Source organism: Erpetoichthys calabaricus, chromosome 9 (assembly GCF_900747795.2).
Source record: "Erpetoichthys calabaricus chromosome 9, fErpCal1.3, whole genome shotgun sequence".
Classification (NCBI taxonomy): domain Eukaryota; kingdom Metazoa; phylum Chordata; class Cladistia; order Polypteriformes; family Polypteridae; genus Erpetoichthys; species Erpetoichthys calabaricus.
Window position 1 is genome coordinate 128,007,227 of NC_041402.2, and position 23,055 is coordinate 128,030,281.

Sequence of the window (23,055 nt, forward strand, 5' to 3'; positions counted from 1 at the left end):
CAAAGGACACAGATTCCCTTTTTAGCAAAACCTGATGCTCTCAAATCAAATGGGTGCTAAGGGGTTCACAAATGACATCACTGTGAGATTTATTATGTCCCTTTTCTACAGCTCAGGGGACTGTCTGAACCTGACACTTCTTTTTATCAAGTGTAATTGTGCTTCTAACTAGTTTAAAGAAGGCTTCATGAAGTGTGAAGATAAATGACAGATATATAAAAGTGCCTTAACCTAAGAAAATATTTTTACTGTGCTTCTTTGTCTCTTTAGCTGCATGTACTTGGAAGAATCCAGATTTACAGGCTCAGGGCACATAATTACAGCTTGGACTGAAAATTCATCTTCCCATTTGAAGGAAGGTTCTCTGCCCTTCCTCCGACAGTCAGTCCAATATAATCCTTTCAAAAAGAAGGTTTGTGCACTCATTTTCTTTTTAATGTTTTCCTTTTTTATACTGGTTCTACTTCACACCAAGGTGAAGCTTTTTTGTTCCCCTCTCTAGCACTTTGCATTATATAATTTCAACAGTTGTACACTTTGAAAAGAAAAAAAAAATGATATACTGTACACTACCAGTCAAAAGTTTTAGAACACCTTGGTTTTTCCAGTTTTTCTTCAAATATAATCAGGTAATGTGCAACGAATGATCTTAAATGTTGAAAAGGTAAGCAGTAAACTGCCAAAGGTTTCAATATAAAGTTTAGGTTACTGAAAAGGTAACTGAAAAAGCAGAAATTTCAGAATATTACAAATGGGCCTTCTTCAGGGAACAACTAATAGGTTACAACCTACAGATGTCCTGCAGCAATTAAAGTAAATTAAATCTTGCAAGTTGAAGCAAACAATTTGCAGAATTGTCCCAACTTCTGTTGATTACTTAAAAACCCTCTGAATGTCTTAAAGCAGAGTTGGAACAAACTGTGTTATAACACCTTGTGAAGTGCTACTTGGACAATTTTTCAGTGATAATGGCAAGGAAACGGAAATTAACAACTGAAATGAGATAGAATATTATTAGCCTTGAAATGTAGGCCATTTACAGAAATTTACAGAAATTGCAAAAAAAAAAAAAAAGCAAGTGTCAGTTTCTACTAAGTTGCAGGTTTGACAGGGTGAGTGGTAGTAAGAAAGCCATTTCTGAAAGGACAAAAGATGACATTGAAATACTGGCTGTGTACAGTACTACTGCAGACTGGACAAATTCTCCTGTTCACAGTAAAAACCAAGACTTGCTTTTTTCAACCATTATTAAGCTGTCCATGTAGCTGTTGGCACGACCCTTCAATAATATGCCTCCCCAGCAGAGGTGGGTAGTAACGAGATACATTTACTCCGTTACATTTACTTGAGTAACTTTTTTTAAAAATTGTACTGCAGTTTTACTGCACCATAATTTTTACTTTTACTTGAGTACATTTGTAAAAAAGAAACGCTACTCTTACTCCGCTACATTGGGCAACACTCGACTTGTTACTTTTTTTCCCATTTATACATTAGATACACCATACAGTATTTTTGCCAGCGAGAACTCACCGGTGGATCTACTGCATGACTGTTTCATCAATTAGACGTAGCAACAATAATCACATGACTCCGTTTCACCAATCAGACGTAGCCATGCAGTCACATGACCACACACAAACTTCCTGCGTCTGCAGCCTGTGAGAGATTTTTTAGTCATGCAGGGCTCTTGTTTACTGCTAAACGGTCACAGCTTCACTACAAGAACCTTGAGAGCCAATTCCTACTGAAGCTTAACCATCACTTCACTGTGTGAAGAACAAGCACGTTTGAACCAAACATGCACAGACACAGACAGTCATGGTAAAGTGAGACTTCTTGTACGTGCACAAGCTGCCTTGTTCTAATGTTATTTTCTATCAGCTGTGCTATTTGGAGGGCAAGTGAATATACAGTATTAAACTGTCAGTGTACAGTATATCTTGTCACAGTAATTAGTTTGCACTGTTCAAACACACATGTTACCTACTGTTGGTATTCACTTCAAAAGCTTTGTTGTGAAAAACTGAGATTTGGAACTTTGTGTTATTTGTGCATCTTTATTTTGTAAAGATGTTATTTATTTTACTCATTTTTTATTTTATTATTTGGAAATAGCAGAATTTGCACATTATTTTATATTTTTGTCTGTTCTATTTCAACATTTCTAAAAAATAAATCATTTATTATGATCAGTTACTCAGTACTTGAGTAGTCTTTTCACCAAATACTTTTTTACTCTTACTTGACTCATTTTTTGGATGATTACTTTTTACTTCTACTTCAGTAATATTATTTTGAAGTAGCGCTACTCTTACTTGAGTACAATTTTTGGCTACTCTACCCACCTCTGCTCCCCAGACCATCACTGTCCCATCGCCAAACCAGTCATGCTGGATGATGCTGCAAGCTGCATAACTTTCACTACGGCATCTCCAGACTCTTTCATGTCTGTCACATGTACTTTGTGTGAAACTGTTCTCATCTTTGAAGAGAACAGGGTGCCAAAGGTGGAGCTGCTAATTGCGGTATTCTCTGGAAAATACCATTCGAGCTGCACAGTGACGGGCTATGAGCACAGGTCCTGTTAGAGGACATTGGGCCCTCATACCACCCTCATGGAGTCCGTTTCTGACAGTTTGGTTAAAAACATGCACACCAGTAGCCACCTGGAAGTCATTTTATAGGTTTCTGGCAGTGCTCCTTCTGTTTCTCCTTACACAAATGAGCCGATACCGTTCCTGTTGCTAGGTTGGTGCACTGCATAAGGCACTTTGAGTACATTGAAAAGCATTATATAAATGTAATGAATTATTATTATTATTCAAGCAAAGAAAGTAATCTATACCGGGAACAGCTCCTAGCAGTGTCATTGTGGGTAGGTAGGTTCTATCATCAAACAGTAAGTAGATATAAGTAGATATCTTATAAGTAGATAGTAGAGAGATGTTGGGGTCTGCCAGATAACTTCTTCCAAAGATGCAAACAAGAGTGACAGGCAGAACCTAGTTGATCATCGCAAAAAGTAGGCAGCCCAGAATCTGTCTTTAACTCCTGTTCCATCAGAGCAGCAATGTTTGCACATCATTCTTTTAGGGCTTTTAAACCCAGCAAATGATTTTGTGATTTACCTGTTACTTAACCCAAGTTAGTTTTGAAAGGATGTTTACTGCCAGGGACCAATGGAGTTTTGGGACAGTCAGGTCTTTATGGGGACACTGACTAAGAGGTGAATCTTATTTGGCTTCTTGCTGTTTTGAAGTGAATATGTGGATAATCCTGCCAGATAAGATGGAACAGCAACCTACTAGATTGGGGCCAGGCAGAGCTGTGAATGTTTTGTTGATTTTTGCTTTATTTTATACTTTGCATTCTCCCATTGACCACCAGTCACCATTACTTCTGATTATATAAACACATTATTTTATTTAATTTGGAGAGATGTGACTTTTATCTAACTTTGTATTTATTTTTTCAAAGAAAAAAATACAATTAATCCATCAAATTGGCTATTCTGTAACTGAGAGTGTCTCCAAATTTGTTGTATTGTGCATGGCTTACCAGCAAAATTAAAAATAGATATTCTTGTGATCTGGAAAGACAATATATTAGTGTCAATATCTTAGCTTTTATTACAGTGATGTAAACCCTTGTGGATGTGATATTTATAACTGAAATGTGTGTTTGTTCTTTGTTTTATTGTTTGCTTTTAGAAAAGCAGCTTATCAGCTTGGAACAAAACCATTTAAAATAAGAAGACTGAAGCCTCAAACCTGTTTTGAAAACGTATACCTATTTTCGAATATTACCTTTATACTTATCTAATCTGTATCATTTTTTATCTGAATTTACTTAAAGAATGAAAAAGAATATGGCTTTTTAAATGACTTGGTTTAGTCAATGAAAAGGTCCAAGAGGTCATTTATAGATCCTAAGAGAATGGCTCAGTTTTTATCCCGAGTCTTTTCCATAACTGCATGCTTACACTGAAACACCTGATTTGACAAGAAAAAAAATGCTCCACTAATGTTCAATAATGCTCAATAAAAAAGTTCACTGCAGATGAATTTTGGCCATGGAAAGCATGGCTAAATGAAGGCAGCACCTATACTTTGTAAAATAAAATAATGGCATTAGCTTGAACTGGTGTGAAGGATCTTCAGCTGAACTCGGAAAGTTTGATTCCTTCAGCTTGAACCTTTGATGGGGTCTTGTAAGTAGTACAGCATATTTGTTTGTGAAGCCTTATGTCACTTGTAATGATGGCCCAAACATTAAACCCCATGCTTCAGGTGCACTAGTGTCAATAAAAATGTCACTTCATCCTGCATTAGTATCTAGCCAATGGATTTATTTTCATTATATTAAATTTAGTTAAAGTCATTAGAACTGACATAAAATATTTTCATAGTGATGTGTTTTTAAAAGACATTTTAAAGAGGCCATCCAAAAAGTAAGGAAAAAGCTCAGTGATTGAGAATTTTTTTAAATTTACAAAAATAAAAAGAATATTGCACTAAGCTAAACTCTTATTAGTCTTCTACAGGGTGTGAAATTGAGGAACTATGTCTCCCGGCTGGCCTGGGAACGCCTTGGGATTCTCCCGGAAGAGCTTGAAGAAGTGGCCAGAGAGAGGGAAGTCTGGGCATCTCTACTCAAGCTGCTGCCCCCACGACCCGACCTCGGATAAGCGGAAGAGGATGGATGGATGGTTGGATATTTAAAAAATAGTGATATCTTTCTTATTACCCAAATGTTCAATAAAAGTAAAGCACCATAAATAAATATAAATAAGCACATGCCACTTATTTGCACCAAATCCCTTTTTAAAATCATTTTTCAAAATGAAATACCACACTCCAGACCTCCATAACATGTCAAAAGATGTTTTGAACTTGTGGATTGTAATAAAAACTCTTTCTGAAAGTAATCATATGAAGAACTGAATGTTTTAACACTGTGCTATAAGAAAATTTCACTTCATACCCAAGAAAAAGTCTCAAATCATTGAAGCCTGAAGAACAGTTCAGTTTTTACTTTGGCATAAATGTACATCTTAACATATAATTTCAACTTCTATGTTCTTGTATCTATATGGAATATACTGTATCTTGCAAACACAAATGGTATATTTTTTTGCCTGACTAATTTTCTTGACAAAGTAGGAGAAGTATGGTGGCTCTAGGGTACAAGCATAAGAAAATAAAAAGAGGTGGCATAGACAAAATACAAAGGATGGGAGAATGAAGAGGTGGTGTGTGCAAAATAAGAGAGGAAGCAGCATTAAGAAGTATTATACACAAAATAGTAAGACGTTAATATTATTACTGTTCTAAATTGGTATGTGCAATATGCAAGAGATGGCAGAATTAAAAGTTGGCATGCGTAACATGTAAGTGGTGCCATAAATTAGTGTGTATGGAAAGGAAAATGAAAATTGAAAGAAAAACTCTGATTTGTTGGAAAGATTTATCAATCACTCAACATGCCATGCAGCATGATAATACATTTAACACTTGAGTTGAGCTATATATGAAATATCAGAAGGGAATTACTAATAACCAAAAAGAGAAAATAATGAGTTGAGTGAATATCTTCCCACTGGAAAGGCTGAAGGACAGGCCATGAATTGATGTCCTGATCCAGCTCTGGAGACACTCTAAGGTAGTTAATTGAGGTAACCCTTAATGCGCAACCATAGTTTTGCTTTGTTACCAGTGTGAATCTGACTTGCATGATGGTTGTACAAGTTACCCTTATGAATTTCAGTTTCCTTCCACTGCCTAAAAACTTGTTTAGTGGCTCTTAACTGAGCAAACATGGTTGTATGTGTATGATTGCATACCACCCACGGATGTTTTTTGGACTTTCTTCAGCTCTGCAACTCCCTCAAAAATTAAATAAATAGATGTGGACATCTATGGCCATGTTCATGTTTATCATGATTGTTTAGTATTGAAATGAGAACAGCTTTAGTATAACAGATTTCCAGAGCCTGTCCTGGTATATACAAGCATCACTGATTTTTAGGAGACTTTAATATTTAACTACAAAGAAAACATCAGGGTAGGAACCAAACCTGAAAGAATATTTTTTTCCTTTTCAGAGCATGCAATAATAAAAGTCACCCTAGTGACTTGGGACATTATGTCACTCTCTGCAACTGGATTTTGGAGTTCTTAACTGTTTTAACATCAGCACACATACAGACTGGCAAATAAATGGCAGAATCAATTCTTCCATTGCTGGTCTTCAAAACAATCACCCTGTTGTGCCCCCTGCTGTACCTTTTCACCTATAATTTGGCCAAACACAGCTCTAGTTACATCATTACATTTATTGATGGTACAGCCAAGGATGATCAACTGATGTGGTGGTTCCAGAATAAAAATGTATTCCTCAGAATAAGAAAAATCAAGAAGGTGTTTACAGACTACAGGAAGCTCTACATTAGTGGGGATGCTGCAAAAAAGCACTGCCACGTTACATTTCCTGGAGTGACCAACACTGACATAATTAATGTATATACTGCCCTACAAAGTGAAACAGTCTTATTAAATACAGGTAACTTTTCTCTGTTCTGACAAATTATACTGGACCATTTAAACTCACTAGACTGAAGGACGGGTTATATCCACAGACTAAAAGACACTTAACAGCCATTCAAACTGGCAACTGCATGTTTCTTGCGTAGTTCATCAGATGTTGTATTCACTGTCGGTAATGTACTACTTTCTCTAGTACATGAGAGACAAATAAGTAAGAATTTCATTCTGCTTAGTACACTTGACAAATGATTTGAATTTTCATACCGTATCTAAGCAGCATTAAACTAAGCTCTTCATCTGGCTGATGTAGGAAATTAAAAAAAGAAATATGCCAAGGCACACCTCTTCTTTCATGGCTAACGGAACTAAGAACCAAAATTAATCTGATAAAATGATCCCCTCGTAAAGGTGAAGGAAATCAATAGTAAACACATTAGGCTATCACACTTAGCCATGAAGCTAGGATCATATATACCCACTTGTGATTTAATTTCTTTAATGTCAAGAATGATGTTCAATTTAACAAACTGGTGAACTGAGATCTCTACTCACCAACGACCTAACATAAAATTAAACCATTTACTTATTCGGCTGACACCTTTATCCAAGGCAACTTAGAACATTTATAATACAATTGATTACATTTCTTTTGGTTTTTCCAATTGGAGCACATCAAGTAAATTGCAGTGTCAGTAGCAGGATTTGAACCCACAACCTCAGAGATTGAAGTCCAAAGCCTTAAGCACTACTTGGTTGCCACCAGTTATCCGAACTTTAAAATGTGAAAAAAATCAATTACTAATTTACCAGCTGAACAGAATTACTTAAAATTGTAGCTTTTAGTATTCTTCATTTCTAAAAATAAAAACTTTCACTTTTTACACTGTTTAGGTACTGTAACATCAACTCAAGTACAATACAGTTTGCCAGAAAGGATTTGAATGCCAACATATGTCAGATTAAAAACCATATTATGAGCTGTATGATTTCAGCTTTTCATTAAATGGACACTATTAAACTATTGCTTAAATCGATTAGATAAATTACATTTACACTACCTTTGGATGCCAGGTTTTCCCCCCTCTTACCAATGGTTTAGTGAATTCTGGAGGCTGGTCATTTTTGTCTGCAATCGTGATAGTAGCTGTAGATGTACCAGTTAATCCAACATCGCTCCCTGCCATGTCTTTGGCAACAATTTCAAGCTCGTACTGGTGACTGGGCATGGTCTGAGAAACATGGGGAGAAGAGAAGATTAAAAATTTGAAAACTATTTTGTATTATATGCCGAGAGCATTCTGATAAAAATCAATGCTGCTAATATCATAAGAACAAGACATACAAACTAAATTGAAAGGGGTAAATCTTAAGCAATTAGGTAGACAAATTAAACAATTACCATTCCAAAAGTATAAAACTGACTTACATTTAATATTACAGGCTTATACCATACATTCTATTCTTGTGAAATGAATGCACTTAATACTCAAGAGTTTAAGTTGAGTTGAGTTTAAGAGTTACTCTCAAAGATTTTCACACATATTACAGTAAAAAATAAACAAGGAATAATTTAGCAGCTCAGAGAAAAAGTAGTTAACATTAGTTCAATATTCAATGGCACACAAGGCCTAAAACTAGAGAAAGATGTATGGCTCATTTTAGCAAAAGGCAAACTGATCATTCTTTCAAACACCAAACCATCAAATATGACAGTGAACAAATAGGATGGAAAATGATACAAAGCTGAATTAAGATCCTTGAGTGGCTCTGCCAGTGACAACTGTTCATCTAGCCTTCTGAATTTCATCTGATTAACAGTGGTGTTCATCATTTTAAGGGGATATCTTGGTAAATATTTGTCAGACCAAAACTGCCTGCGAGGACATTCTTTTTTTCAAGCCTTGAAATCACAAGATGGCCTCTTGCCTACTCTGCTGGGCATGTTCAGGTATCAATAAACCGGGATTGAACTATATATGGATGTGAATTCTGAGCCAATTAGTAGAGGCTACACCTCTCTTAAAAACAGATAGTCATCTGTCTTTCTCTTTCTCTGGAATCCCTCTAATCACTATAAGGGATCACTGATTCAAACATCAAACTTTGCCAAGCCCCAGCTCTGTGCCAGTGATTAAATCCAATCTGTAAGAAGCAGGCTTACATCAAGAAAACAATGAGTCATGCCTCTCCCTATGGAGATACAGAGGACATGGCAAAAAAGTGGAGCTGACAAATGACAATTAGAAGGTTCTTTGTTTAAACCCAGATCAAAGTATACACCAATTCACTCAGCATCGCAAACCTTCTTCATTACTCAACATCACTAAAACTGCTTTATCTGTACCATGATAAATTAGAATGATAAACAGCCAGCCAAAATATTTTCTTGTGCTGCAATTGTTATTGTGTAACAAGATCTGTAATAACTGTCAGAGAAACCTTTAGCTTTTATCCTGAAAACAAATAGGAAAGCTTAACATCATTGGGCACTGCTTAATCAATCTTACACAATGTTTAGCAAAAGAAAGTGGTAATTGCCACAATTTTCCATTAAAAAGCTTGTAAAACCAAAAAAGCATCAAGTACATCTACGAAAACTATAAACAAACTAAGCAACGCTTCTTTTGTGCTATGTTTTTCTCACCTGCCTTGTGTCTCGTCTTTTATGTTGATATACATGTATATGTAATTGTACTCTTTCAATAATTATTATTTTTGTTAACATATTTTATTATTATTCTTGTCGATCAGCTACCCTGATACAAGTATAAAGGGCATAGATCCAAATCCACAGAGAAAGGAAAGAAAAATAAAGCAGCAGCCTTAAAGAAAAGCCTCATTAATTATTGGCATTGCTAAAAGCAAAGTCAATAATTAATTAATGAAACATTTAATTTTCCCCACATAGCATATATTTATGTATATGTTGATTGCAAATCAATTAGGAAACACAGCTGTCTCCATTGAAAATCTAGTTATTATTCCACCTACACTTCAACATGCTTATTTTTTTGACCATACATAGTAAGTGTATTTTATTAGCATTTCAAGTGCAAAGCTTTTACTCTTCCATTCTGTAGATGCATTCAGTAATGTAAGAGTATTGTATATTATTGCTGAGAAAGTTCTTAGAATGTGCTATTTTTACCAAATGCCAGTCTTTCAAAACATTTTTATCTACATTTTCATTCTGAATGTTTGTTATTGTGCCAGCTAATGTAAAAATAAAATGCAAACTAAAAAAAAAGAAAAAACAAAGTTTATTGCCACTTAAATATTGTTACCTAATTCATTGGTAGTAACCTAGACACATTGCAAGTATAGAAAAAAAAAACACTAATTGCAGAATGCTGATAATATTTTATTGAAAAATACCAGCTTCAGAAGGTGAATAAGGCAAAGATATTGATTTTTTTAAATCAATGGCAACCCCGTTGAGAAAAATAATTGTTAGACATCATATTGATGCTCAAGTCATTAGGATTACCTTAGATTGACTGAGGTCAATATTTTCTATGATTATTCAAAAACTAAAATGCCTATATGAAAACTAGATACAAGTGCATCTCTTAAACATAATTCAAATATAAGTTTGTTGAATAACATTTTTAACTTCTAATGAATACAAATAAGATGAAAGATAAATGACATTTGCCTTTCATATGCTCAGTATGTTATGGTTTATTCACTGTGCACATCCATCCATCATCCAAACCCGCTTCGTCCTGAGGTATTATGTATTTGTTCAGTTTAAATGCATAATGTTTTTGTTCAGAACTGGTTACAGAAGAACTTCTGTGACATGACAAATTCTAAAGTGGTAATATCTGTAAGGTATATTTGACTGTTGTGTGTTTTAAAGTAAAATTGAAAAACTGGTGAAGTCGTGCAAATCTCATACAAACCATGTTAATTAAAGAGTGCAATTTCAAAAAGTACCTATTTAATGCAGATCACTACAGAAAAAATGTGGTACTGCAATTAAATTCTCACTAAGACTGGGCTTCCAAAATACAGACTCAAAAAAAAGGAGAAAATTAATTTGTGGCTTGTAAAAATGACATTCAAGAAAACATGATACCCTTTCTATTGAACTGTTAACATAAATTCATAAATAAAATGAAACATTGTCTAGATTGTTCTAATGTTCTAATTTTGTATCTTTTCTATAGGATGCCTGCCTGATTTCCTCCTCCTCCTTCATGTAGTGGAAATAAATGAAATCTCCAATAACAAATATTACAGTAATTACTACAATATATGGAGTAACTTAGTCTGCTGAGCCCATGGGCCTCTCTTGAAGTTATTACACCAGACCAGCACATCACAGTGCACAAAAATCACAGTTATAGAATATATAAATGATGTCACTAACTACATGAATGGAGTTCAGTCTCCTAAGAAAAAAACAGAGCTTGCTCTGTTCTTTCTCATATACCTGCAGTTCCTCTGTGCTATGAGGTCAGTCTAGGCTGTCATTGATGTGGACCCCCCATGTACTTGTAGCAGTACACCACATCTACATCCACTCCTTGAATGGTGACTGGGCATAAAATCTTTTTGGTGTGGCAAACGTCAGTTGCCAGATCCTTGGTTTTGCTGATTCTGTTTGCCCCAAGAAATAAACTTCTTCACCTGGCTCCTATAATCTGTCTCATTCCCCTTTCTCAATACACTTCATTCGTGCAGAATCATTAGAAAATTTCTGCAAGTTAAATGATGTAATGTTATATTTATATTCTGAGGTGTGTAGGGTGAACACTAAAGGAGACAGGAATGTCCCTTGTGGTGCTCCAATGTTGCTTACATCCATACTGGTGACAGTGTTTGAGACTCAGAAACTCTGGTCTGTTGGGATGTCATGAGAAATTGTATATTTCTCACACACACATACAGTATACATGCACACACAGTATAAGGCAAAATTGACTGACTAGCTGGCTGGCTGACTCACTCACCCACTCACTCAAAAAAAACGGTATTTCCCGTTTAGCTAAAAAGCTAAAATTCAGCAGGATGATACATCCAGAGTAGTAGGTATCCACTAAGAATGGAGAATACAATATATGAATATTTAGGAGTAAAAAATAAATAAATAAATAGTTGCAAAAATCAATACCGAAAATCGCAAAAATGGTTTGACTTATTTGATTGAAATATAGTTACACTGTAGAAAAAAGAAAATTAGCCAACTCGTTTTTTATTTGTTGATACTTGTTAATAATGCTCTAGTGAGTAGGGCATTCTACTGCACCACATTCCCCATTTTGTTACAGGGCTGACAGCAATTGCACAGACAAAGGGGGCATGGTGGTTTATGCAAATGAAGGTCATCTGCACAAGTGAAATGAAAGAAGGATATTTCTGCAAAGCTCAAAAAAGATGCATTTAGCAAGTACTTGACAATCTCACACAATTGATCCAATATGAAAGATATTGAATATATATTTACCCCACAACCAAAAACTTATCTGATACCTTGTGCAAATGCAGACATGAGGACACAATTCCCATCAACCAGTGCACTACTCCAGGCAATTTCATCAGCGCTTACAAAGTTTAAATAAGAGTATGAATAAAATCAGCATATAGCAATTGCTGCATTTTTTTTTTCTTCCTCAAATACTTTGGGATAACAATTTCATTATCTACCTGGAAATACAGCAATTATCTTAGAACACTGTTTTTCAGCCTTTATGGCCTTGGGACTTTTTTTAAGTTCCTTAACGACTCACAGAAAGCATTTTAAGTGTGAGAGGAATGGAGAGCAATTAGAGCAGCAGGGGAGAGGGGTCCACTTGGTGAAAGAAGTGCAATTAGAAATGCTGTTGATGGCTTCAGCACGTGTCACAACACTCAGAACCAAACTTGGCTTTTCTTGTTATGTACAGGTGTGTTTGAAGCTCGAGGACAGCCACTTGACTTAAAAGTAGGTTCCCATCCAGTGTTTGAGAAATTATTTATCTGACAATCTACAAAGTGAGATTTGGGCAGCTGGACAGTAGCAGTATGATGCACTACGCCAGTCATGCACTTCATTTTACTGTGTCCACCGTAAAGTATGTGACAGTAAACCTGAGATAAATTGCTGTGTGTTTTTTTTTTTAAATCTGTTTAACAGATGGAGCTAAGCCACAACTAAATAGAATGAAATGAGATTTTTTCTGTAGCTGCTTTTCAGAACGTTGTAAGAAGAGACACTATACTGAAGCAGTGCTAATTTTATACTTTGATTCTAATGGACTGTTAAGATTTTTAGCAGTTTTAAGCTTTGAATGAATCAACTTTAAATCCTCGCCTTTATCACAACTGAATATCATTATTGGTAAAGTCAATAATATTATAGAAATTATGAAAATTATAAATGCTGAGTATAGTTACGTTGTTTGACCATACCCTCCCTTCAGATACAACTAAGACTTTATCTTCTTATACTTCCCTAGCATTTACTTGTGATCTGTTTGATTGTGCTTGTAAACAGCGGTAAACAAAACCACAAAAAAATGCAATTCAAACTTTTATTGTAAATAAGAACATTTTTGATCAAATACAACAGAATTCTACATTATATGACTTATTTTTAATTAACTACTTATTCTTTGTCTTGAACTGATTCTGGTAACCTATCCTTCTTTTATAAGGTTTTGGAACTCAAGAATTCTGATTTTGCTGTCAAACTTGATCTATAACACATTTTGAAGAAATGATTATTCGTTAGTGTTTTTCCATACCATTTTGTGGATGTAGTCATAAACAGGTCCTGGATGCTGTGGGAATAGCCTTAAAGACCACAGCATTAAGGGGTCAATTAAGATAGGGGTTAAAAGGTCATCTTGGTGGCCATTTTGTATCTGAGTTTACAGATAACAAAAGCTTTTTGTGATTGCCCCAAGCCTTTTTTTTTATTTTTCCAGTTGACAAATTTTTGCTCTTGTCACTGACTTTCAGGTTTTGATCTCATTTTGTTTTTGAAGAAAGATTGGTTTGATTTTCAACTTTGACTTTGCACATCTCCCAGTCATTTCATTCCTTATATTATCTCTTTCAAGTCAATAAACTAAATTGGCAAAGGTGCAATATCAATAAAAAGTAATCATTGAGTATGCTTGCAAATAAAAACAGATTTATAAGGTTACTGATTTTTACAAAACTATGAAGCAAGTAAGGAATATTATAGTGAAACAGTGAATGCTAGAATGCAAGGATTGAAAACATTAAAAGTGCATGCATGTAAATTGGAGACAATTTAGCATTTATTTCCATTTCTTCAGCGTGGGCCAATAATTAGACTAGACATCATAACTCATCAAACCATATCACTAAATTTCATTATGACAGGGATTTGAAGGTCAATGTCAGAGAATCACATCTAGGGGTAGATAACATGTGTCAACTTTAGATCAATCCATCTAAAATATGAACAGATCAGTCATGCTTATGTTTTTCAAACTTAGTTATTCCAATGAAGAGCCACAGAAAAACATCCTAACCTTCCGGGATACATTGCAGACCACTAACAAACTGAAACACCACGTTGCTGAATGACAGACAGTTACATATACTGGGGAGGTTTAATTGCTTTATGCACATTAAGGTGAAGAGGTGACTAGAGTTTTGGCATCTCACATTACCTAACAACCTTTAATTTGTGAACCTATGCATTTACAAACACATACAGCTTATCCGAATTACTTTTTTTCCAATGAGGCAGTATATGAGAAAAGGTCTCTTTTTTATTTTGTTTTTAATACCTGTTAATGTACTTCATATTTAAATTATATAATAACATTCTACATTGATTATTACTGTAGGTGACAACCTTATAAATGGTATGCTCTGCCTGTTTTAATATATTTTTGTAATGGAAGAGTCATTATTACATGCCATGTTATTTTATAATTACTATTTAAAAATTAGGTGTGCAGGTAAACCAATAACTAACTCAATTCATTTATAGGTTTGTATGTACCTGGCAGTGGAGAATTTATATTACTTATAAATCATCAAAACACTGACCAAGGGAGGCTTCTAAATTGAAGAAGTGCCTGAGTTTCATGCTGCCACTTCATTTTAAGAAGTAGACTAAAGATAGACCATAAAAAAGAAACTGTACATCTGTATTAAACTGAGACATTGTAAACAGATTCATAAATATAGTCAATTGATGTTCAAAATGAACATACTGGGTATGCATTAGGAACATCCATATGGTAAGGCTGTTGCATTTACAGTAATCCCTCGCTACTTCGCGGTTCACTTTTCGCGGATTCACGACTTCGCGGATTTTATATGTAAGCATATCTAAATACATAACGCGGATTTTTCGCTGCTTCGCGGGTTTCTGCGGACAATGGGTCTTTTTACTTGCTTCCTCAGTTGGTTTGCCCAGTTGATTTCATACAAGAGATGCTATTGGCAGATGGCTGAGAAGCTACCCAATCAGAGCACGCAGTTAAGTTCCTGTGTGCTGCTGATTGGCTCAGCGACGGAGGGTTGCATTAACCAGGAAGTCTCATCTCACTCATTCATCATTAACGTGCTAATGCTTCAGGGGCCGTGTCCAAGCACCAACAGAAGATGCAAATGATTGCAGAAAAGGTAAAAGTTTTGGATATGTTGAAGGAAGGGAACAGCTACACCGCTGCAGGACATCGATTCTTTTTATTTAAAAAGGAGGAAAAGCATATAAGATCTACAGCCACAGTGTCCTTTAACCAGGGTGCAAAACGAGTTGCAAGTGGACGTGATAAGGCAGTAGTCTGGATGGAATCTGCTTTAGGAATCTTTGCAACAAGGTCGACGATGTCATGACCGCCTACAAGCTGCTACGTGTACTTCGCTATACAGTAAGTGTAAACTTATCTACCGATTTCATATTGCTTAGCAGTTGTCCCTGTTTTTAATAGAGTAAATGGTGGGTTGTAAACAATACAGGGAGGGTTAAAAACGTCCAAATACACGTTAAATAATTAAATAAATATAGTGTCCCTACTTCGCGGAAATTCAGTTATCGCGGTCGGCCTTGGAACCTATCTCCCGCGATAAGTGAGGGATTACTGTATTTCCAGATTTCAGATATGCTACAATATATATTAAAGGCCTCTAAGATCCTAAACTAATGTAAGTATTCATAATGTCAGCAATGGAATTATGTTACTCTGGATATCACTAAGTAACAGTGACATATTCACATTTTAATTCCAGATCAGCCTATTTAAATATTTGTTTGGCAGACATGGTTACCAGCAATGAAACAGTTGGTCTTTTGTCCAATGAGAAAATGCAGATTTTTCTTTTTCAATTTCTTTTTCTTTAATTCAATGGTGTTTCTGAATTAAGGGTCAGTGGGGCATAGATCCACCAGAAGTTATAGGAATTAAGTCAAAAGCCTCCCTCAATAATTCAACTTATTATTTAAATGTTTATAACAACCCACAAATTTGTCTTCTAAGGAAGGGCAATAAAAGGCAAAAGGGTATTATTGTTTAATACATTGCTTCTTCCTCTTTGTTATCTTCTCCTAATATATTAAATAAGAGGTCTCTCATTTACTCTTAATTTTTGTGCATGTATTATCTAATGGAATAGTAGCATCTCTTTAAACTTTTTCCCTACAACTCTATTCATTCTGTATTATCTCAGTTTAGTAAATATATATACCAAATAGTTTCTGTATCTGCTTTGGTTCCAGTTTCAGTCTCCATGCTGATTAAATCATTATAGGCAATCTTAAAGCAGGAAATGAATCAATTCGAAATTGATCTTCTTTAAAAGGTCCATTGAGAATTTGAGTAACAAAGAATGCTACAGAACTGAATGTTATTTTCTTTGGCGAATTAAGGGTACAGAAACTTAATTATTATTGTTATATTGTTTTTAGTAATTGTAGCTTGCAGCTGAAGATGGTAGCCTGAACAGTACTTTATACCATAAGAGTAATACAAATTTTTCACATGACATAAAAGAGTGTAATAGATTTCATATAAAGTACAAAATTATCCATCACTTGATTAACCATCAGGGCCAAACAAAAAACAGAAAAGAGTATGCCAGTGCTTATCTACTACTATTGCCATGCAGTATGCTTCAAGCTCTGCACATTGGAACAACTCTCCCTTCTGCTCACATGTAGTGTTCTTCCCCAGCACCACGTGTCAGGCTGCATGTTGAAATCACAGTGTCTGTTATGTACCTTCAGTTTTAATAGCATTTTGAAGTTTTTCTCTTTTATCATAATTAATCTACTATACATTGTTATGGCTGATAAACGTAAGAGTGTGGTGTTATAATTGTCACAAAAAACTGAAATTATTAAACGTTTGCAAAAATGTAAAAGTGCTTCAAGCATTGCTTCAATTTATGAAGTAGGAAGAACAACAGTGATTGATATAAAGCGGGATGCCGACAAAATTGAAAAAATGCGTTGAAAATGGAAACCACTGACTGTAAGTTTAGTGTTCTCCTGTATTGTAATTTTCTTTTTAAATTATTTTATATTATGTTTTTTGTGATGTGCAGGCATCTTATGATGCACTGTTGGGGAGCAGAAAGTGTATGATGACTGCTTCATCTAATGGGATTGGGTGAAGGGCTTCTGTTCTATAAGGGGCGGACACATCTGTTAGGAGATTAGTGACAGGAGAAGTTAGGAGAAAAAGGAAGGTGTGGCAGAAGGAAGTTTTGAGTAGTGAGTCAGGAGACAATAAGCAGGAGTGTTTGCAGTATAGAGAGAAAAGGAAGTGAGATACAGGAGACAAACTGATTGGTAGGGAAATCTTTCTTTTATTTTGAAAGTGTGCTGCATAACTCAGATAATGGAGTATAAAACGGAACGAAGACTCCAAGTAAAATGTAGAAAACCCCGTACCTCTGAGTTGTGTTTCTTATTACACTGGTCGTCACAAAATTATATGAATTAATTTATTTTTTTATTACTATATTATAATTTGTTTTGTAAATAAAATGACTATTTGCTAATCTACAGTATATCATTTTTAAAGTAGCTGTTCTGTTATCCATCTTTTCTCAGCCACATCCTCTCAGTTGCGAGAAGCAGATCATAGATATTTAATGTAGTATCTGCCCAATTATACAAAAAGAGTACATGACACGTGTTTCACCCTCATGAGGCTCATTAGGTACACACTTTTGAATCCCCTTTCAGAGATCATACCTCAGACATCAGCACCTGAAGTGAAGCCTCTGATGTTGTGCCACAGAGGTTGGTTCACCAATCTCCATAGGTTATTATGGAGGAATTACGTGAAGGTTCATCGGGCTGAATAGCCTGTTATCATTAAAATGTTTCTAATGTTCTGAAAGTAGACATAAAACATCCAAGAAAGAGGTCTCTCTCATAGTCAGTGTTGAGATCAGTAATTTGAAGCACTTTATTACAAAACATTGAAAGAGAAGAAAACGCCAAATAACAGACTTTAAACTGTAAAAAGAAATGTTTAAAAGAGCCATAAGACAGTTAAACTATACTGCATTCCAAATCAGTAGCTTTTTTTCTTGTTAAAATTTGTGAAGAATTCAGGAAGAAACACACTATAAAAGGAAAACTGGAAGTAAAATATAATAAATGAATAAAGAAATATACAAATAAGATACCTAAGTATGCCCAAATTAGTCTTGTGGAATACAGTAGTATTAAGTAGTATTAAGTAGTAGTTAAACCCCTACTTAAGAAAAATAATCTTGACCCCTCTGCTCTTGCAAATTTTAGACCCATCTCTAACCTACCTTTCTTAAGTAAAAGTTTAGAGAAGGCAGTCATTATGCAGTTAAATGAGCACCTCAATAAACATGCTATTCTTGATAAATTTCAGTCAGGTTTTAGAACAAATCACAGCACAGAAACTGCACTCGTTAAAGTAGTAAATGATTTGCGGGTAAATGCAGACAGAGGTCATTTATCTGTTCTCATCCTCTTAGATCTGAGTGCCGCATTTGACACCATTGATAATATTCTTAGAAATTGCCTTAGTCAATGGGTGGGCCTCTCTGGCAGGGTCTTAAATTGGTTTGAATCCTACCTGGCAGGGAGAAAATTCTTTGTTAGTTGTTGTAATTACAACTCAAGAACACATGACATCCAATATGGTGTTCCACAAGGCTGTATCCTGGGTCCGCTGCTCTTCTCAATCTACATGCTTCCGTTAGGTCAGATTATCTCAGGGCACAACGTGAGCTACCACAGCTATGCTGATGACACACAGCTGTATTTATCAATAGCACCTGATGACCCCAATTCTATTGATTCACTAACACAATGTCGGACTTGTATTTCAGAAAGGATGAATAGTAACTTTCTCAAGCTAAATAAAGCGAAAACTGAAATCTTAGTGATTGGCAATAATGGATACAATGAGGCTATTAGAAATAAACTGGATAAATTAGGATTAAAAGTCAAGACGGAGGTAAAAAGCTTAGGGGTAACTGTTGACTGTAATTTTAATTTTAAATCGCATATTAATAAGATCACTAGGACAGCATTTTTTCACTTAAGAAACATAGCAAAAGTTAGACCTCTTATATCATTGAAAGATGCTGAGAAATTAGTTCACGTGTTTGTTTTCAGTCGACTAGATTACTGTAACGCAATCCTCTCAGGAATACCCAAAAAAGACATAAATCGTTTGCAACTAGTGCAGAGTGCAGCTGCTAGAATCCTAATAAGGAAAAGAAAATCCGAGCACATTTCTCCAGTTTTGATGTCACTACACTGGTTACCTGTGTCATTCAGAATTGACTTTAAAATTCTGCTTATGGTTTATAAAGCCTTAAATAACCTCGCCCCATCTTATATATCGGAATGTCTGACATCTTATATTCCAAATCGTAATCTCAGATCCTCAAATGAGTGTCTCCTTAGAATTTCGAGAGCAAAACTTAAAAGAAGTGGTGAGGCGGCCTTCTGCTGTTATGCACCTAAAAGCTGGAATAGCCTACCAATAGGAATTCGCCAGGCTAATACAGTGGAGCACTTCAAGAAACTGCTGAAAACACATTATTTTAACATGGCCTTCTCATAATTTCACTTTAATTTAATCTTGATACTCTGTATATCCAATTCATTATAATAACTATCCATGGTAGCTCTAAAATCTGTACTAACCCCTATTCTCTCTTCTGTTTCTTTTTCCGGTGTCCTTTTGGTGGTGGCGAAAGCCACCACCATCTACTCAAAGCACCATGATGTTCCAACAGTGAAGAATTAAAACCAGAAGTCTGCATGTCCATCATCATCAAGTCCTTCTGTGAGAACCCTAAATACAAAGAGGACTGTTCATTTATGTTAGGTAGAATGCCCAGAGGGGACTGGGCGGTCTCGTGGCCTGGAACCCCTGCAGATTTTATTTTTTTCTCCAGCCGTCTGGAGTTTTTTTTTTGTTTTTTCTGTCCACCCTGGCCATCGGACCTTACTCTCTTTTTTTATGTTAACTAATATTGTCTTATTTTAATTTCTTATGTTGTTATATATTTTTTTTTATTTACTGTTCTTCATTATGTAAAGCACTTTGAGCTACTTTTTTGTATGAAAATGTGCTATACAAATAAATGTTATTATTATATTATTATTAATGTGGTGTAGGCCACTTAACATCTAAACATGAATCATTCAAGGCCATCCCATCCATATAGGCAAACCAGGTGATTATCTAGAGTTTTTTTTTTCTTGCAACCACATCTTCCACTCCTTAGTGTCTTTGAAACCTACTCCATGATGACTGCCACATTCCTCTTGTAAAACTGCCATCGATAGCCAAAATTCCCCATTGGGGAATCACTTATATTGCGAGACACTTCACAAACTGTATGAGACCCGTTCCCATTGAATACTTTAAGAACCTATGATCTATAGCAATACTTCAAAGCAGGAGCAGCTAAATGCACCAAGTACCCTTTGCTCTGAGATGTGGTGGACCCACCAATCCCGCTTCATTCAGCCATGACTCTCTCCAAACGTACGTACCATTTGAAATTATTATGTGACTTATTAAGACCTTGATGGCAGGACATCTCATCCCTACAGCTTTTTACAATCATTCTGAATGACTGGAGAATGGGTCAGTCCCAGGTCTGGAGGACCACCTCCAAATCTATGGCACTGGTATCAGCAGTGTGAGGCATTTTCAATTGAGAACAAAGTGAGGCGTGTTAAAACAACTAAAACTCACCACAAATAAAAAAAAGAGGAGACATATAAAAAAAGCAGGCACTCCAGAAACACAAAGGATTATTCTTAAAATTCATTGCCATTAGTCACTAATTTTACTAGAAACTTTGGTTTACTGCAAGAGGAATCTGCTCCTAAGGACAGCATAACAGTTGTGTCTCATCAAAAAGACTATAGCTAAATATTAAAAGATGAGGATACTTTGAATGATCTCTGCAGTTCAATGACTTAATGGACTTGCTCCACTTTACAAAGTGCATGAAGTGGTGCAGAAATAGAAGTTTCTTGAAAGACCTTTTTAGTCATGAATGTCCTTTGTATACACAACTGAAAGCTAAGCTTAATTAATACATGGTTTATGGAGAGTTCCCTTCCCTGTAGAATTCCTGTCTGTGTCTGTTAAGACATATTCAAGAGACACTGTATTACTGAGAGATTAACATTGGCGTAAGTATGTATATTTCACCATCATTAAAATCTCTGAAATCTAGTAGGGCTCAAGGTGGCTGCCATGTGTATTGAATAGTCTACTGGCTTGTGCTGGCAGGACTTCATGCACAAGTAGTGTGAACAGAAATAGCATTCTAATAGTTTGTTTATGGTATGTTCTGTGATGCAGCTTAATACATCATGGAATTAACATATCAGAAGAGGAACCTTAAACTGAAAAGACAGGTGTTTCAAACTCCAAAGCAGAAATCTGGTACAGCCTAGCGGGAAATAGTTTTCAAACTTTATATAGAGATTAGCAAAATACCCGTGCTTCGCAGTGGCGAAGTACTGCTTTAAAATTTTTATTAAGAAGAAAAATAAACCTTTATAAAATGAGGGAAAATATACCAATAATTATTTGTTAAGGATGTCTTTGTATACCATGTTGTCAGTTCGGCCCTCCAGTTGTAATATGACCAAGCTGTGCGCTGAGCTTACTCTTGAGCATGCAACGTATAGTTGGCCATGTGAAAAGCAATCTTGCCTCAAATCAATGCCAACCTTTTGTAGGGTCTGTCCCTGAGACTTATTAATTGTCATTGCAAAGCAGAGCCTTACAGGAAATTGGAGGCGTTTGAATTGAAATGGGAGATCAGAGGGTATAATGGGGATGCGAGGTAACTTACTGGCAGCATGAACTTGAGGTATAGACACAGAATTGCCGTCTTCACCATAGCAGAACATGAGGGGATATTGAAGTGCATCATAGGATCTGTGGGTTTCCTTAATACATTGCAGTTTACTGTCTCTGCTTTTCAAGACAATATCCTTATTCTCGAACGTTTGCCCAACGATGACAACACCAACTTGACGTACTGCAGGTTTATTCAACCTGCCTTTGTGAGCATTTAATGGTTTTTTGTCTGCGTTAATGATAACTTTGAAGTCTTTGTCTTCATCTGAAATACTGTCGATTGTGGAGTGGAAGTCTTGGATGTACTGTAAGTGTTACAATCATGCAGCATTTTTTGTAATTGCTGCACCAGGGGCGTGTTAACTCCAGAAACATTAGTGCACCACATTTATGCTTCCTTTTCATCGTCCCCAATGAAATAAATTTGCAAAAATTTGTGTTCCTCAGTCGGCATAGGTAAAAGACTGCCAATCAAGTGATATACTTGTCCCTGGACTTTAAATGAAGGCATAAAATTTCCCTCAACGATTTGGTTAGCACCAAATGATGTCATTTGAAATGCGCTGTTGTACTTTCGAATGTTGTTCAAGAAATGCTCACTTTGAGGATGTTCGCCATTTAACAGGCCCTCAAGAAGGTCAGGAAGCTTATGTAAAGGAGTGAAAGAGACTTTACCACCGTTACAGCACAATCCAGGAGACTCGCATTTCCACCTATGAGCTTGACAATACTCACAGTCAACATCCATGGATCCAATGTGTACTGTTTTGTCAGATTCATAATGTATGTTTGGGTCGTACGCAAATCTACAATCGGCTTTTTTGAGCCAAACCTGTTGTTTTCATAAGGGCCACTTTTCATTACTGGGATCGTACCTAGAAACAGAAGCTCTATTAACTTGTGGATTTGCCTGCGAATATTTAGCGGCAGCGTGTCTTTGAACTTGTGGATTTGCCTGCGAGTATTTAGCGACAGCGTGTCTATTAACTTGTGGATTTTTCTGCGAGTATTTGACGGCAGCGTCATGAAGTTGTTTCCGTCTAGCTGCATCAGAAAATGTACCTTGACGTCTGACACGCCTCCTTTTTACTGTTTTCTCACAGCTTGGATTGCTCCTGTCATAATCGGTTTTAGTTTCATTGTTTGTTTCAATTACGTTTAGTATTTGCAGGACTTGATGTGTTGAAGTGACATTCGGC

At 35.8% G+C, this 23,055-nt stretch overlaps 1 protein-coding gene across 1 annotated transcript in view; it reads right to left on the bottom strand.

Moving 5' to 3' along the window:
- Positions 1 to 23,055, bottom strand: part of cdh13 (cadherin 13, H-cadherin (heart)) — a 1,360,987-nt gene that overhangs the window by 313,022 nt on the left and 1,024,910 nt on the right. The window contains exon 8 of the mRNA XM_028810133.2: positions 7,637 to 7,777. Within this exon, the coding sequence (XP_028665966.2) occupies positions 7,637 to 7,777 (141 nt within the window). The remainder of the gene's footprint in view (positions 1 to 7,636; positions 7,778 to 23,055) is intronic.